The sequence below is a fragment of the Aulostomus chinensis genome, chromosome 23, assembly GCF_037954235.1.
Source record: "Aulostomus chinensis isolate RoL2024-O1b breed Wild chromosome 23, RoL_Achi_v1.0, whole genome shotgun sequence".
Lineage (NCBI taxonomy): Eukaryota > Metazoa > Chordata > Actinopteri > Syngnathiformes > Aulostomidae > Aulostomus > Aulostomus chinensis.
Genome location: NC_141342.1, coordinates 4,057,501 through 4,073,287, shown reverse-complemented (window position 1 = coordinate 4,073,287; position 15,787 = coordinate 4,057,501). Strand labels below are relative to the sequence as shown.

The window sequence follows — 15,787 nt, the reverse complement described above, 5'->3', positions numbered from 1 at the left end:
GTCCTCAGGGTTTCTTTCCTGATACGGACAAGTTCTCATCATTAGCCATGTTTTGCCATTGCAACAGGAAAGGTAAGCCTGGTAATTTGCCTGAGGGCGTACTACCCCAAAAGGACAGCTGATTATATTTGTCCAGAGCAATGTTAGACTTTAAATTCTGTAACTGGTCATATCCAGGAGTCAGGAGCAGCGGCTTTCTCCCACAAGCTCCCTAATTTCAGAGTGGCAACCTGCTATGAATGCAATGAAGGTCCCTTTTCGCCTGAGGACACTGAGTTGCTCGACACTCCCCTTGAGTTATGGGGATATTTGGGAATGGGCCAACATCTCTTTTGTGCTTCCTCTTGTGAATTGAGTCATTACTCAGAGGTGTTTCCATTTCCCATTACAAACACAACAAAATAAACAGAAACTACTTGCAAAATTGAATTTTTTTTTTTCAAACTGAGCTTCTCCCATCAACCTATGTTTCAAAATTCCCATAAAAATCTGTTGATAGAAGCACACCTATCGATTTCCTGAAAAAGTACTTGAGGAAGTAAGCAAGCATTGGCCTTTACATCATGGATGGCGCAGGGAGGGCAAGACTGAACAAGAGAAGCAACTAGAAGAAAGAGACAGATCCTCTGGCTTAAGCTCAACTCGTATCTCAGAGGAAGGGGTGAAAAAGGTGAACATTGGGGAAGCCAAATGATATCTCCCACCACAAATTCCACAGCTCTTGTCTTCTCCACAGAGAAAAGAAAGGAGCTGCTCTTAATGAGCACCAGAGTTTTATAGCTGCTGCTTTGAGTCAAGCTGCTCCTGAAAACTAGCTTTCTAGTTGAGCTTGAGCAAAATAGCGGTGCACCAGCGAGGTGTCGGTTGCCGTAATGAACAAGAGTGAGCGTTAAACCTTCCGTCCCGTCCTTCACTGATGTGGCAGGTGCAGCTTCCTCTACAAACCCACATCATGTTAAGAAGCAAGGATAATCACAGAGGCTTCACGACCTACAAACCTCTCTGCTCAGATCATGAGGCCTCCTCTCTGCAACTCCTTCGTCATGCATGCATTTCATCCTCCTCACATATTCTACATACCGTCCAAGACAAATGTCTCGAGGGGATTTAGATCTCTTTGAATTTTTAATGCATTTTTTACTGTTTGTGGCCAAAATTGAACAAAAAAAAAAAAAAAGTCATCTTGTTATTCGTGGTGACTCAACATATATGCACTTGCTTGTTTATGCTTTTACATTTACTGAATGAGTTCATGGACTCTATGGAGGTAAATCCCCTGCCAACAATCTGCCTGAGGTGTCAAAAACATGAAGAAAGGAAAGTATAGTTAGAGAAGCCAAATTTAAACATTCCCTGTCCAGAAACAACCCCAAGAGCCCATGTTCCTCTTGCTGCTTTCACGAGCACTCACCTTCCTTATGACACGCTTTCCCACCTCACCCCTATGGGTGAGGATGCCGGGGGCTTGAGGAGGATTTGGCCTCGGAGTTGCTTTTGGACGCGGCCACGCTCAAAAACATAATTGATACATTTCCGAGGCGGTCTTTGTTGGGAAATACAGACACAGTAATTCTCCTCAGTTGTACATGGGTTGGACATGGGTCTGGAACACGGGTCCTACAGGTTCCTTGAATGCGGCGGTCATGTGAGGGTGTCTAAAGAAGGTTGTGGAGTGGGAAGGGTGTTGTGTCGGCTACTCCAATGAAGAGGAAGCTTGACGATGAAGCTAAAACAACTATGATTGGTTGGTGCAATGGTTGCTGCTTTGCCGGATCTCCTCTGAATGTGTCTGCAGACTCTGTGAGTGTGGTGGTCGCATCGGGGATTTCTAGCTAACAAGTGTGGACTGAAATGGCTGAAAGTAATGGATGATATGTGAGGATTAAAAGAGACTGAGGAGTTGGATCCTTGATGATCAAAAGAATGGCTATGAAAGGAAGAGCAGGCCAAGGGCCGTAAAAACAGCTACAGTGCATTTTAATGGTTAAAAAAAAATGGTTTGGTCAATGCGGCAGCTGCTTTTATGCCCTTGTCCTTCATGGTGAATGGCTCAGTAGTAGAGACTCAATGTCTGCCAGGAAGAATGCATAAAAGACTGGATATCCAATTTTGAACCCCAGCAAACACAGAGTCTAAAGAACAATTGACAACATAAACAGTTACTGTAAAGCGGTCGACAAAATAATTCCCGTATGCTCTGCTGCCTTGCTTGAATATCAAAGAGAAAGTAAAAGAGACGGACAGAAGCAGAAAAAGGACAAAAATGATGAGCAAAAACAGAAATGAGTCAAACTGGGGAGTAACGGAGAAGAGCAGCAGAGCAAATTGAGGAGTCCAGAAGAAGAAATAAGAAGACATGACATCATTCACAATGACAGGGCATGATAGCACACACTCATCTGCACTCTTAAGCGCGCGCACACACACACACACACACACACACACACACACACACACAGACACACACACGCACGCACACACACACACACACGGTGCTGGTTTCACATGGTAGACTGACACACATCTTTCTGAGTCATACTTGAGCATGATGGACCAATTGAAATGGGGGATTGAATGGAGAAGGCAAGCGATTGGACGGCGTGAGTGGACGGGCGGAGTTAACAGGGTACAGTGATGACAAGGTACAGACCGATGGGAAGCTTTTTAACAGCAGAATGAAAAGAACATTTTACCCCTTCGCCCTCCGTTGCATCCACGTTTCAATCCAGAATCACACCATCAAGTCAGACACAGTCCGTTACGAATAAACACAACAAAAAACAAGTCATTGACTGGAACTGGTTCATCAGCCCAAGGTTGAAGGGATGTGCTGAAGAGTGTCGGCTCGGATTCGGCCCCGTTTATGTCCTTTCTAGTCCTACTATCACATTAAGCTTTGCTCTCTTTGAGATGCCGCTAACCTCATGAAGAAGCTTACAACTCGAACTGTCTGGCTTACGTTTGTCTTGAAAAGGACAAAACAGTGAGTTTGATCAGCCACGCAATCTTCGTGTGTCCAACCTGCTTTCACATGCGCAGCTCATCTGCTAACTCAGCATTTGTACAGCACGCAAAGGTTACAGGTGCAATAAATTATAGCACGACAGAATGACAGTCGCGAGCCCATCAGTGGTTCACTATGTCTTGGGAAAGGTGGAAATAACTTCAAACCATAGGAATCTCTAGGAGTGGATGGCCATGGCCAATCCTTTGACTGTAGAGTGACCACACCCAGGCACGTATGCTTTGGCCCTGGAGGAGGTGGGCTTCAGACACGGACCTACGGGCACAGAATATGGATGGGTAACAGACAGCGAACAAGCCTACTCCTGCAGATGGAGCATGAAAAGTTGTCAAACCATGTGATTCCGCAGCACAAAAGCCGGTCTTCTATCAGTGTATTTCGATGCACCTTTTGAAGTATCCTGTTAGAAAAGGTTAGCGGAAACTGTGAAATTCAAATTTTCATAGGCTCACTTTGAGGTATTTTTTTTCGGCAAATGCACAAAACAGGAGGTGGAACCACTGGTTTTTGAATCAACTCTGATGAATCTTTAACTCAGGTGACTGACCAGCTGCTTCCATAGTCTTCGTGCAACTGTCCAGTACAAGCTGTTACTTACACACAGTTACAACTGAACCTTGTGGTGGCGTTATTAGCTTGTTTCACTCACTCCTATACAGTTGATAGAAACACACTCAATGTGCATTTCCCTTCTTTGTGACAGAGCCAGTTTGCTTAAAATCTGACTGTGCTGCCTGTCTGTCTGTTCCCCTGCTGCATGTCAAACGACCTTTTGCGCTGTGTGTTACAGTTTGTACAGCAGATTTGAGCACTGTTGATTCTCACTTCCTGCTCTCACATGATAACGCCTGAATCTTTGGATCCTTCATCATGAATCCTGACCTGCAGGAGGTCCAAGGAGGTCCAAAGACCAACGTGAGGGCAGAGCAGCAGGAGACTGGGGAGGAGGGACCAAGCACCGCTCCGTACAGCCAGGCCAGGTGTGTGTACGCCTATAACAAGATTTTGGACCTAATTAAGAAGCCTTTCGCTAAGATGAACTTCATAAAACTTCCAAGTACAGTACATGCCCTTTCAATACTCCGTTCAGCGCAGCACCGGCCAGCCCTACTGCCTCGGCTCCGTGCTGCTCTCATGTTGACATTTCAGATGAAATATTCATCATGAGACTTTCCAACATGAAACATTCATTGTGAGTGTTGTTGGGCACTTTTTTTCCTCCCCAGAAACTACTTACAGCTTTTCAGTCAGAGTGAGTAATTACTGTATGTTATAAATGTTACAAACTGCTCTCAGTGTAAATTAATGAGCTATAATACTCATTATATGGCTTTTGATTTTCCTCCTTCTGAACACTAACACGCCATCCGTCTCCGCGTTGTCACCTATTCACTCATCGGTCATGCCGGCTGCCAGATTTATGAATGAACTCGTATATTTAATGTTTCCGGGCAAATGCTTTCATTGGCTAATAGCCACATGATCGATAACTTGACGGTACCATTTCACTTTGACATGTCAGAGAGTGGGCTGGAAGTAGGACACGTGACATCAGTGGAGCTTGCAGTGGAAAGCCTCCAAGCGTGTGCTCTAGGTGCTGATGATGAAAGATTCAGCACAGTTGAACACGGTCGTGCCACGATCCCTCCACCTTGTTGCGTGGCATTCTTACATCCGAAACCTTCAACTTTGAGGCTTCTTCCCAAGGTACTTCTGCTCACTTCCCACCCTCCTGAGATTTTTCCCTCTTCTCACTCTGGTACTCGCCGCCTCCCTAAAGGACCCGTGTTATTAATTACATCTCTACGACGGAGGAATAGGAGACAGTAAGAGTTGCGATGAAAGACTTCCGTTAGATTCATCTCTGTTAGCGCTGACCCAGATACAGCTCGGGACTGGCACAGGCTGGCTTGTGTGTGTGTGTGTGTGTGTGTGTGTGTGTGTGCACGCCAACAGATGAAGAGCAGCAATACATGGAATGTCAAGCTCCTTTGCAAGCAGCCACACCTCCAGTTTGGATGTCGATGTGTTTTTGACGCTAGGCTAAACATACGTGTGCGTGTGCCTGTACGTATGTATATGTGTGTGTGTGTGTGTGTGTGTGTGTGATGACCCTTTCCTCTCTTTCTTCATGTTGACTGGCGGCTGTCTATTGACGACTACGATTAGCAGCGCAACATAAGACGATGACTTTTTTTACCCACCTCAAGGTGATGAGGATTTATGAATCTGCACTGAGAATCCACCAGTCGCATCGGCTGCTGACTCAAAGCTGAGAGTGCTTACAGTGAACTGACCTGCGATGGAAGGGCTAGCAGCATGTGACAGCTTAGCACATGATTTACATACTTTTCATTGGATTTAGAAAAGGTTCAAAAGGTTGGAAGACTCTCAAGCTGAAAGTACAATCTGACCTGCATTTGAAGTTATTAAACTTTTAAGAGGCATTTTGTTTTCTTTGTTAAGTGAAATTCTTGTTGTACTGAAGCTTTCTACTTCCGTCTCATATGAGTACTTTTCCATGCTGTGAAGTCACAGTTTGCAAAGAAGATGTGCCCATTAGATGAGAGTTAAAGATAAATGGGATTCCTTCCTGCAAGCTCCTACAGGAGTGACATCATACTTGTTAGCACGGGCTGAACACACCACATCACAACATGTTGAGTCTTGATAACAAACGTGGATACAAACCAATCAGCAGCCAAAATCACTCCGTTAAGAAGAATTCAAATGACGAGCAACATCAAAAACCATCTCATGTGTTGAATGTCAAGTAGCAAGGCTCAGCGTCTTGAGGCTAACAATTATTTCACTGGATTTTGCTGCAGACGTTCTGCAGTTGCACGTTTCACGCAGCATGAAAGGCAGGCTGATGGGTTTTGACAACTCATACCAAACCCAGCTATGACACTGAACCTCGGGCTGAAGTGAACCTACCAGGGGGTCAAAGGCCTTTAGTTGCACAGTAAGAAACAGGAATTCTTCCTCTGGTCCTGGAAGTTTAGCAAGAGGTGGGATTTATGCCATTTAGGAGAGAAGGAATCACTTTCTCTACTTTATTGTCAATATAATAATGATGATTTCATATTAAGTGTGTTGAAGGAAATGTGTGTTCAACATCCATACCTGTTTTGCTGTTCTAGTGATGACAGCATGGAGTGGCTGTTCAGTCCTAATGTATGTACACTGGCTTCCTTTGGTCCTCAAGCATGGAAAGAACATGGGGAGGGTTGATTATCTCAGCACAGGCATTTATTTTTCTGTTGTTGTTTTTGGTCTAAAGCCTCATTCCCCCAAATGAATGCCTTCTTATCAGCCTTTTATGAGTGGGGCGTAATGTTTCAGCCATTTAAAATCAATCAAAGCATCAGCTGCCCGATTAGATAAACATTTCACAGATGAACACTGCGACAGTCTGACAACACTTCAGGTTTCTGAATAAGACCGACTTTTACCAATGATGGGTTTTCAGTGTTTTCTCAAGCCAGGAGGGTTCAGAGCCACATTAAAGAGCATTTCTTCCTCTGACTGCTGTACTACAGGCGCTAACGAAGTATTACTGATCATGTCTGTGTGCCCTGTGCTTTTTAAATGAGCTGATCTGTCTTGGACGTCTCTGGTCTGCCTGTCCGAGACACACAGAAAAGGGATGCAACAGCAGATGGAGCCAGCAGAGTTCCCTCCATGTTTTGGTGTTTCTCTCTATCCATCCGGCGATTTTCTATACCGCTAATCCGTTAAGGGTCATGCACGGGGGGTGGGGCCTATCCCAGCTGAGAGGTGGGGTTCACCCTGGACAGGTTGCCAGTCGTTCGCAGGGCGTGTTTCTCTCTGCTTATCCTCTATTGTTCTTAATGACACGCCCACTCCTGAGGGACAGACCGTGGGTTCAATGTGAACGTGCTAGGAGGCAGGAAACCGACATTCCTCTTGTTGAAACAACAGCTTGAGTCAAAATGACTAAAATTAGGCGAAACTTTTAAAGTCTGAATAGAACAACCGATCAAATGAAACATTTGTGCAAAATATTAATATGTATTCCAGTCTCCCTCTTTGAAGAGACACTGATGCAACCATCAAAGAAATGCAAACTAAAATGACTAAAATATCAACGTTTCATCAACTAAAACTAAACTTCAACTACTTAAAAAAGGAAGTGGGTTATTGACTTTAATGGAAACTACCAAGGACTTCTGGCACAGAACCAAGACGAACCCGAAACGTAACTCTCTCTCTCTCACGCTGTTCCACTCATGGACATTTGATGGCAGTCATGTGCCAAAAAGAAGCAACATGCCAGCCAATGAGGGAACAAGACAACAACAGTGGTGTAAATAATGTAAGCTTTAAAGTGATACAACAATCAGCCATGGACATTGGTTGTGTGTGGTCGGCATGGCAAGACCCAGAAGCCAGAGGCAGGTGTGCAGCAGGGAGGAGGAACCGCAGGCTGACTTACAGAACGCGGCAGAAATCATTGCTGGGCCAGTCTGCTGCACACTTGAATATGAAAAGATGTACAGCTATTTTGCCTGGCAACTGAATTCCATCAGAATGAAAGTATGTGAGTTACTAAAACAAAATAAGTGTATCAGTGTAAGTAAGTGAATGAGAGAGGTCGGAATCTCTGGCCACAACATGAGCAGACGAGCACTCTCCTCTTGGACATTCTGGCTCAACAGCTACCAATGGAGAGAGGCCACAACGTGCCCCTGTTATATGGGTATTACTGTTCACAGCAGAGGTGCAAACCACTTTTGATGAATTTACGTTCGTTCATAAGGGACAAAAATATCCCAGGTTTTGCTTCTGAAACATAAGGATTTTTAAGTTTTCACTATTTTACATCATGATTAAGAAAATCGCTTCAAGAGTTTCGTTCTTAAAAGCAATTCTCCAGCTTTTTCAGTCACGATATGCCAGAAACAAAACAGGGCCATGACCCCTTACCTTGTGTTTGAGGCCTGTTGAATGATGCAGTAAACATGACTTCTTCAGGCCTAAAAGAGCAACAGTGGAAACATCTAAAGATCTCTAATAGATGTAAGAGAAATAACTGTTTTCATGGTTTATACTTGAGCTCTCCTGAAGCCTATGAATTATCTCATGATACCTCAGACACGCTGGAAGGTTCAGGATGCAATCATTTCCCTGGAAACAGTACATTTGTGAGCGGAACACTTCTAGAGTGACTGGTGTCGACTGGTGCTGCAGCACTGACAGCATCATTACCCTGATACAAGCGGCTACCTGTCAAAATACCCAGCATGCCTTGTTCCCTGACAGCGCCGAAAACAGAGGAAGGAGGAAGTAATGGGAAACTGTATTAACAATTTGCTGCATACATCATGTGTTATGACTGCGGCCTCTCCAAACATGCCTGTCACTATCAGCAGTGTGTGACTCCACGCAAGTCAAAAAGACGGACCCTGACGGGGACCGGCCTGTTCTAGGTGTGTGTGTGTGTGCGCAGGAGTGTGAGTTGTGTAGCTTACTTCAGCAACGTTGTGCTTTCTTTATCCCTGCTGCTTTCAGCATCAAAGTCCCCCTCACTACGACAAAAACCAAAAAAAAAAACCTCCACATGAACACAGTATCTCAGGAACACCTTGAGGGACTGTTTCCAAATATAGTAAAAACACTGACTGAGACTCAAGGATGACCTGAAAAAGCTTTGGAGGTCAAAGGTCAGTGTCTCTGTTGCTGGCACACATGGATATACAACTGTGATGTGGCGTTTCTTTAAGGGAGTGTACCTGGACATTTTTGATGACTCTTAGGGGCTGGGAGACAACTTTCGGTCAACTTTTTTTTACTTTCGTTACATAACGAAGTATTTTTTTAACGTACTTTGTACTTTCCTGAGTATTTTTTTGGCAAAGTACTTTTTACTTTTATCCGCTACATTTTAACACAAGTATCTGTACTTTTTACTCACTACTTTTTCAAACAGGCTCGTTACTTTAGTTTCAATGATTGACAACGATCCAAATAATGTAATATAATGACAACAACAATAAAAATCCAACGCGGTGGCTCGTTCCTGCGCCAATCATAGGAAGCATTACTCATGGTCTCTCCTACAGTCCGGCCTGTGATTGGCTCTTGGTCATTCTTGTGCGATTTCATTGGCTATAAACCAGGAAAAACAATACTAGCCACCACACACGTGTAAGCAAAGCAGCAAGCAGCAGATGAGAGGCACTTTTCCATGACAGCGTCATGAGCGAGTGATAACCACGCGGTGGTCAGCGACGTAAACTCGACACAGACGGACGAGCCAGATGAAGCCGATATTCCAGGTCCAGCTCTGTCCGATAAAAATACTTTTTACTTTTACTCATAAAGTAAATTTTAGAGCCTGTACTTTTTACGTTTACTTGAGTACTTATTTGAATGACTACGTCTACTTTTACCAAAGTCGTTTTTTTTTTTTGCACAAGTAACTTACTTTTACTCGAGTACAGAAAGTCAGTACTTTTGACACCCCTGGTCATGATGTAGTAAACGTGTGCTTGATCTGATGTTTGCTCACTGGCATCACGTCCAGTCCACCTCCCTCCTCTAGCCCTGTCAGAGGTCTGGTGTGATCATCTGTGGTTAAAATGTGTGTGTAGGCTTCAGTAAATCTCCATTCATACAGACGACATCTACTTCTCCTCCCTCATCCTTCTTCTTCCTTTTCCTCTCTCTGTTCCTCTCCTCCTGGCCTCCACAAGCCAGTGCAAACCTAAAGATAAGACTCTACTCACTGACGCACAAATGCAGTGTGCGAGACGAGATTGCTCACCCACACACTGACCACCCTAAAAAACAAACACAATGTGGATGCTGTATTTCATCCGTGTGTTTTGTGTTCTTGGCAGCTGTGTAATTACCTTTGGGAGAAAATATCAAAACACTGCGAACACTTGTCTCCTCAGGCAAGGGTCCTGCCTACCTCTGACACTCATCCAGCAGGATTCAGGGGGATGAATGCTGCTCCTGCATATTTTACAACCTGTTCTACCTCCATCTGTTCCATGACACACACACACACACACACACACACACACACACACACACACACACACACACACACACACACACACACACACACACACAATCTGAGCTTTAAGCCCCTGTTGAACATACATTGCACCTGATGATATCACGAAGACACAACTTTTGGTAAAGCAATTAGTTAGGAGGGCATCGTCGTCATCATCATCGTTGTCATCGACACCAATTCTAGTGTTCAGTCAACACTAAGTTGACCTTTACAAGATCTGACTGCTGCTAAGAACCCTTGCAAATTATGTCCAGACATATTCTTGCAGCTGGCGAGAGGCTTAATTCTATTTTCGATAATGATTTAATAATTGCAATGCGCTGATGCAAGATATAACATTAGTCAACAATGAAAGTATTCAAACTATTTGTAAGTCAAACAAACCAGTTGGAGTGTGAGATGAGGTTGGATTTGCTACATTTATGGACTTTGGCACCGGATGCATCGAATTAAGCTTTTTATCCAGCACTGACGAACCAGAGAAAATGGGGGGCAAAAAGGCTCTCGACTCAGATTTCTGTGATCCTTAAAGAGAAGCCGGTGGGCCTAATCAGAGCTCGTTGGTGGGAAATCAGTTCGTTCAGGATTGGCACCCTGAGGACAACATGTTACATACATGTGCCACACCAGTCTCCCTCCATGACATGCAGCCCTGTGTTTCTTCCAGCTCAACAGTGACCGCCCACCTTCACTCCAGCTCTGCTTCCAAAGTAAATTTCTTGATATAAAAAGTTTCGCAAACCAAACACGCAAAGCCAACAAGCACTGACCATTAAATATTTGATTTACAGGACAACAGGCAAAAGCTACAGGTGGGTGGGAAAGACTGCATAATTAGCTTAAGAGTTAAGGAACTACACATCCCATAACCAATTACAGACGCTATCTTCAACCCAGTGTTGTTCAAAATAATTACGTTTGGTAACCATATGTTGTTGTGAGCTAACATTTCCCCAATGTCAGAATTCATGAAACTCAAAACGGCCAACACCTATTGTAAGCGGCGACACCATGTTCCACCGATCAAAAAAGTTTGCTGATGCACTGTAGGATTGTGGGTAATGTAGTAATTCTCTGTGACATGATTTCCACTTCTAGACCCAAGGATGGCGGTCACTCGACCTATGATATAGTTCAACTGAGTGATAGGGGAGGAGCAGAGGAACATTGATGGTACCCACTGGCTCTTGCAGTCACGATGGATCGTCAGCCACTTACTCTGATTATCTAGTTACACTTGTTGATGTCAGAGCAGAATGAAGAACCAAAGCCTTGTGGGTGATATTTGTCTCAGAGTGACCAGCATTATTTACAGGCTCTCTCAGGGTCGATGTCCCCAAGTTCACTTGTGTTTCCAGCTGAAATAACTCTTGTGGCTGTGGGGATGTTAAACCCCTTCAAATACTAAATCAAAGTCATTAAATCATGTGACCTACAGGAGTTTATATCGTCTGCCACTGCAGGAGTAAATGTTTGTACAGGACACCAGTATGGAGTGTTGTACGTTAATTGTTCTGAGATTAATATATTGGAGCCTTGATGTGGATATGTAAATAGAGTGGGGGTGTACAGGGGGAAGGTGATGGTGGTGTGAGGAAGAGCCTTCCTCTCCCTCGCCATATCTGTGCTTTGCTGAGTGGAGACAGGCTTCCTGGAGCCACAGCAGAGCCTCATCAGCGGAATTCAATCATCAAGACGCCTTCAAATACCTGCCACATCCAACATGCCAGATCCTCGCTGCTACTGTGTCTGTCGACCTTCAGGATATTTTCTAGGCTTACCCCCTTGCCTGTGACTTCAGATCTACCCAGTGTTTTCTTTCCCGTCTCCAAGCTTCGGCACTTCAGGTTTGACCTCTCCATCCGCCTCTGCTCTGCCCTGAGTTTCCCCTTTGACCATCCCTCCACAAGCGTCACACTCCTTTTCAGGATCTGAGTAAATCCCTCTTTTGCCAGCTCCTGTATTGGCCTCTTTGTTCAGCATTTGGGTCCACTGGCCTTTCCTTGCGTCACAAACACGTTATTTGTCCTCAGGCTCTGATCTACAGCAACGAGCGGATGGGTGAAACAGACCAGTGGGCAGGTTGTCAACAAGCATCTGAGTTGCTGAACTTATTTGATAGAGAAAATGAAGGCAAACTATGACCTGCCTGTTTGAAACATCCACTGTGGTGTACAGCCCGCCTTCCTGGTTGATCTTTGACCGACTGTGCTCGTTACGGTGTGTACACAGGAACAGACTTGTCATCCAGATACCGTGGTTTCGATAACCCCTTTTAACCAGTGCTTTGCAAGGAGACAGACATTTCAAACGACCAATTTTGTCCTGACTACAATAAAAATAAAATCTTAAAAAGGTACACACTATGGTGAAATAGGCTTTTTGTCAGAGCTGGAGAAATGAACAAACTGCAGGTTTTTGGAGCTGAGCAGCAGGATATGCTACAATACGCTATGAAGTACATTTGATCAAACAATGTGCGAACATGATAAAAAGCTAATGATGTACGACAATCCGTTTTTAATGTTTTTGCACCTCAAAACCACTTCCCTGTCTCATGACACCTCCATCCTGCTAACAAGCTTAATACACCCGAGTCGTCGTGTGGTGGTGGTGGTGCAGCGGTGCAGAGCTGTGAACAGTGGATGGATCACGGACGGAGTGAGATAGCTGTGAAAGACAAAGCCACGACAGAGAAAACAGGTAACAGCATGTCCAGCGGACTGAGAGCTGATGGGAGAGAGGCAGGAGGGCGGGGACGCAGGATGGGGCCCTACCTCCCGTGATCGTATTGAACTTAGAACCCTAGCCACCATGGTGGGTGGTCTGTGGTCGGTGGCGGTGTGTGGGGGGGGGTGTTTAAGGGACAAATAGAACATGCTGGAAACTCTGTACCTTTCAATGTGCCTTCAGAAAGCGCCCAACTCACCCCCGGAACCAATAAATCTAGAGGAACGAGACTGTGTTAGTCAGGGAGAAGCAGACGAAAGCTAGGAAGGAAGGATGGAAGAGAGAGTTGGAATCAGAAGAGAGTCAAAGAGAGAGAAAGAGGGAAAGAGGGATGGAGTAAGGCCAGAAGGAAGCAGTGAAAGATTAAGCTGGTTGATGTTCCTATGTTTTGTCTTTCCAGTGCTTCTGAGTCCATTTACCTACTCGTTTCCGAAAGATCCGAAAGCGAATAATTTTGCGAACAAAGGTTCTGGAACGAGACAGACCCGCAAACGATGCTTAGGGGTAACATCAGAAAGCTGTTCCTATTCCAGCTTTGCTAGTTTGCTATCCGTGTTTTCGTCCTGAACAGCTTGGTGCGTGTGGAAAAAAACAAAAAAGGTTTCCCCCCTTTACAAAAAAAAAAAAAAGCAAAAAGGAGACAAACTTTTCAACAAGTACTCGGAGGGGAAAATCAAAAAGCAACATAGAAATATGAAAGGATTTGTGTACTTCCAAAGAGAATGGCAAGGCCTCCTTGGTATGTTTGTAGGTGGTGTTCAAGGTGTTCAAGGGCATGGGAAAGTTTCTCACGTGATCAGGAATTCTTAGTTGACCCCTCCTGAAAAAGTAGGATCAACTTCCATCTGTATTTCTCAAGAGTTAGACGGAAAACATTTTCATGTCAAAGTGTTCATATCAAAGGGATTTTTTTCAGCATCAGGAAACCAACGTGGTCCACTGCTCCTTGCAGACATGAAACAAACAAGTGCCTTTTGAAATAACAAATACTCGGCACTACATTCTGAAATGCTAGCAGACACTAGCGCTTGTGTTTTGGGTGTAGGAGGCAGTGGAAAGAATAAAAAAAGAAAAACATCCAAGCAGTTTGTCACCAACTCCTATACAGCCGGAGGGGAGGGGCAACAAGCTTTGGCTCCTACACATCTCACCCAGTGAGGGGAGAACTCAGGGGAAACTCTTCCTCTTTTTCTTCTTCCAGATTTTGGGTCTATCCCTGCCCCTGCGGCTGTACTAAACCACATGCAGAAGAGGGGAAGGGAGGGGGTCATCTCGTTTTCCATCAGGGCGGATAATAATCAACAACTCCCCCTCCCTCTAGCTCTGTGTACCCACCACCATGCAAGCCCCGTCTGTCAGCACTCACTGGGCATGCTCCAAGGGGCCATCCCAAGCACGGCCGGCGTCTATGGTAGACCAGGCAAGGTAAGGGAGGAAGGGGAGGGAGGTGGGGTTGGATGGGGACTTACATCAGTGGTCAGCTGTCCTCACTCTGCAAACCCACTGACAATGAAAGCTTGTCTTAAAATCCAACTTGATCAAATTTTTATGCCAGAGTTGAAGAGAAGCCTCCAGAATCCATAGTGGGTTTAGCAGCGCCAGAGCAAGTGACCACCAGACTGCCAGAGGTCAAAGGGAAAGACAGGGACGGGGGGGCTCTACCGCAGAGTAGCATCTATTTCTGATACTAGGTCACTGATTGCGTTCCTCCAAATTCGGCCAAACCAAATCAAAAGGCAAAAAGAAACTCAAAAGGCTCAGGCTCAAATCAAGCAGGACTCAGAAAGATGTGGAAAGACTACCGACCAGCCAGCTCCTTCTCCTTACTCCGTCTCTTTTTCTCCATGCGTTTCAATCTCTTCTCCTCCCTGCGCTTGGCCTCCTCGGCCTCTTGGTGGCGCCGACACTTGTGGAAGTTCTCAACCACCACGCCCACGAACATATTGAGCACGAAGAAGGCCACTATCAGCAGGAAGGAGATGAAGTAGAGCAGCATCCATGGGTTTTTGTTCATTTCTGGCTGAAACACACACGGGAAACATTTACTTATTTTCAAACATTGTCACACAATCCACAAAAATACATTTTAATCTTATTTGGAGGACATTTGTCTGGACAGAGTTTCTTGATATGTACCTGTTTGTCCACGTCTACAGCATCAAGTCCATCATACATAATATCCACCCAGCCATCTTTAGATGCCAGAACAAAAAGAGACATCAAGGCCTGACAAAGAGAGGAGGAAGCCAGGTTGAAGTTAAATTTGCAAAGTTCCCCTTCGTGCATCCGTTGATCAGAACTCTTTTCTGAGGTCTAACCTGTCCGAGGTTGTCAAAGTTGTACTTGTGTCTGACCCATTTGTAGTTGGCTTGCTCACAGTCCGACCTGTTGTTGATGTTCCTTATATCCTCTCCTTGACAGATGAAGAACTTGCCCTTGAAGAGCTGGGGAAAGAAAACAAAGGCAGGCTTGTAGTTTTTTAACCAAACTTCAGGGGAACACTGACTCATAACAACTAAATTATGCTATTTGTGGTGAGCTTGGATTCATCAGTTGTGTGGAAGCGGTCAAGAGTAATTCACAAGGAATAAGGGAAGTCTGGGAATGAGTTATAAAAGTCAGATTTTTGTTTACATCAGCAAATATTTATGTTAACAAATTGTTATCACTTGGTCAGCCTCCTTCTATACGAGGAGAACTGCAACATAGCGCTATTAAGAATCGGCGCACGTATGTCGGGAGGCACACTGGTTGCCTCTTTGTTGTCATGTTTTTCTCCAGATTGTGTTTCTTGATTTGTTGCCACAACAAGTAGCCAGGAAGGACAGCAATGCTCTGGGAGGATACCCTCTTGATTCAGCTCTGGAAAAGCTGAAGGTAAGTCAAAGTAGATATTCCTTTGTGCAAAAAAAGAAAGAAAAGCACAGACGTACCATCAATAAAACCCAGGTGTGTGGCTTCTCTATGTGGACTGCTGCTCC

General features: G+C 44.8%; 1 protein-coding gene across 13 annotated transcripts in view; it reads right to left on the bottom strand.

The window, feature by feature from the left end:
- The window catches only part of cacna1g (calcium channel, voltage-dependent, T type, alpha 1G subunit), a 271,413-nt gene that overhangs the window by 25,380 nt on the left and 230,246 nt on the right, over window positions 1-15,787 (bottom strand). For 8 of the 13 annotated variants that reach the window (XR_015111675.1, XM_086196396.1, XM_086196403.1 and 5 more), the window contains 4 exons: window positions 15,125-15,250; window positions 14,943-15,032; window positions 14,634-14,826; window positions 12,972-13,022 (listed from right to left, as the gene is read on the bottom strand). Coding sequence is in view for 12 of the 13 variants with exons in the window: in XM_086196396.1 (XP_086052522.1) it covers window positions 12,972-13,022; window positions 14,634-14,826; window positions 14,943-15,032; window positions 15,125-15,250 (460 nt within the window). In the remaining variant the exon portion in view is untranslated. Of the gene's footprint in view, window positions 1-12,971; window positions 13,023-14,612; window positions 14,827-14,942; window positions 15,033-15,124; window positions 15,251-15,787 lie in introns of all 13 variants that reach the window. The other 5 variants (XM_086196398.1, XM_086196399.1, XM_086196405.1 and 2 more) reach the window with 2 other exon arrangements.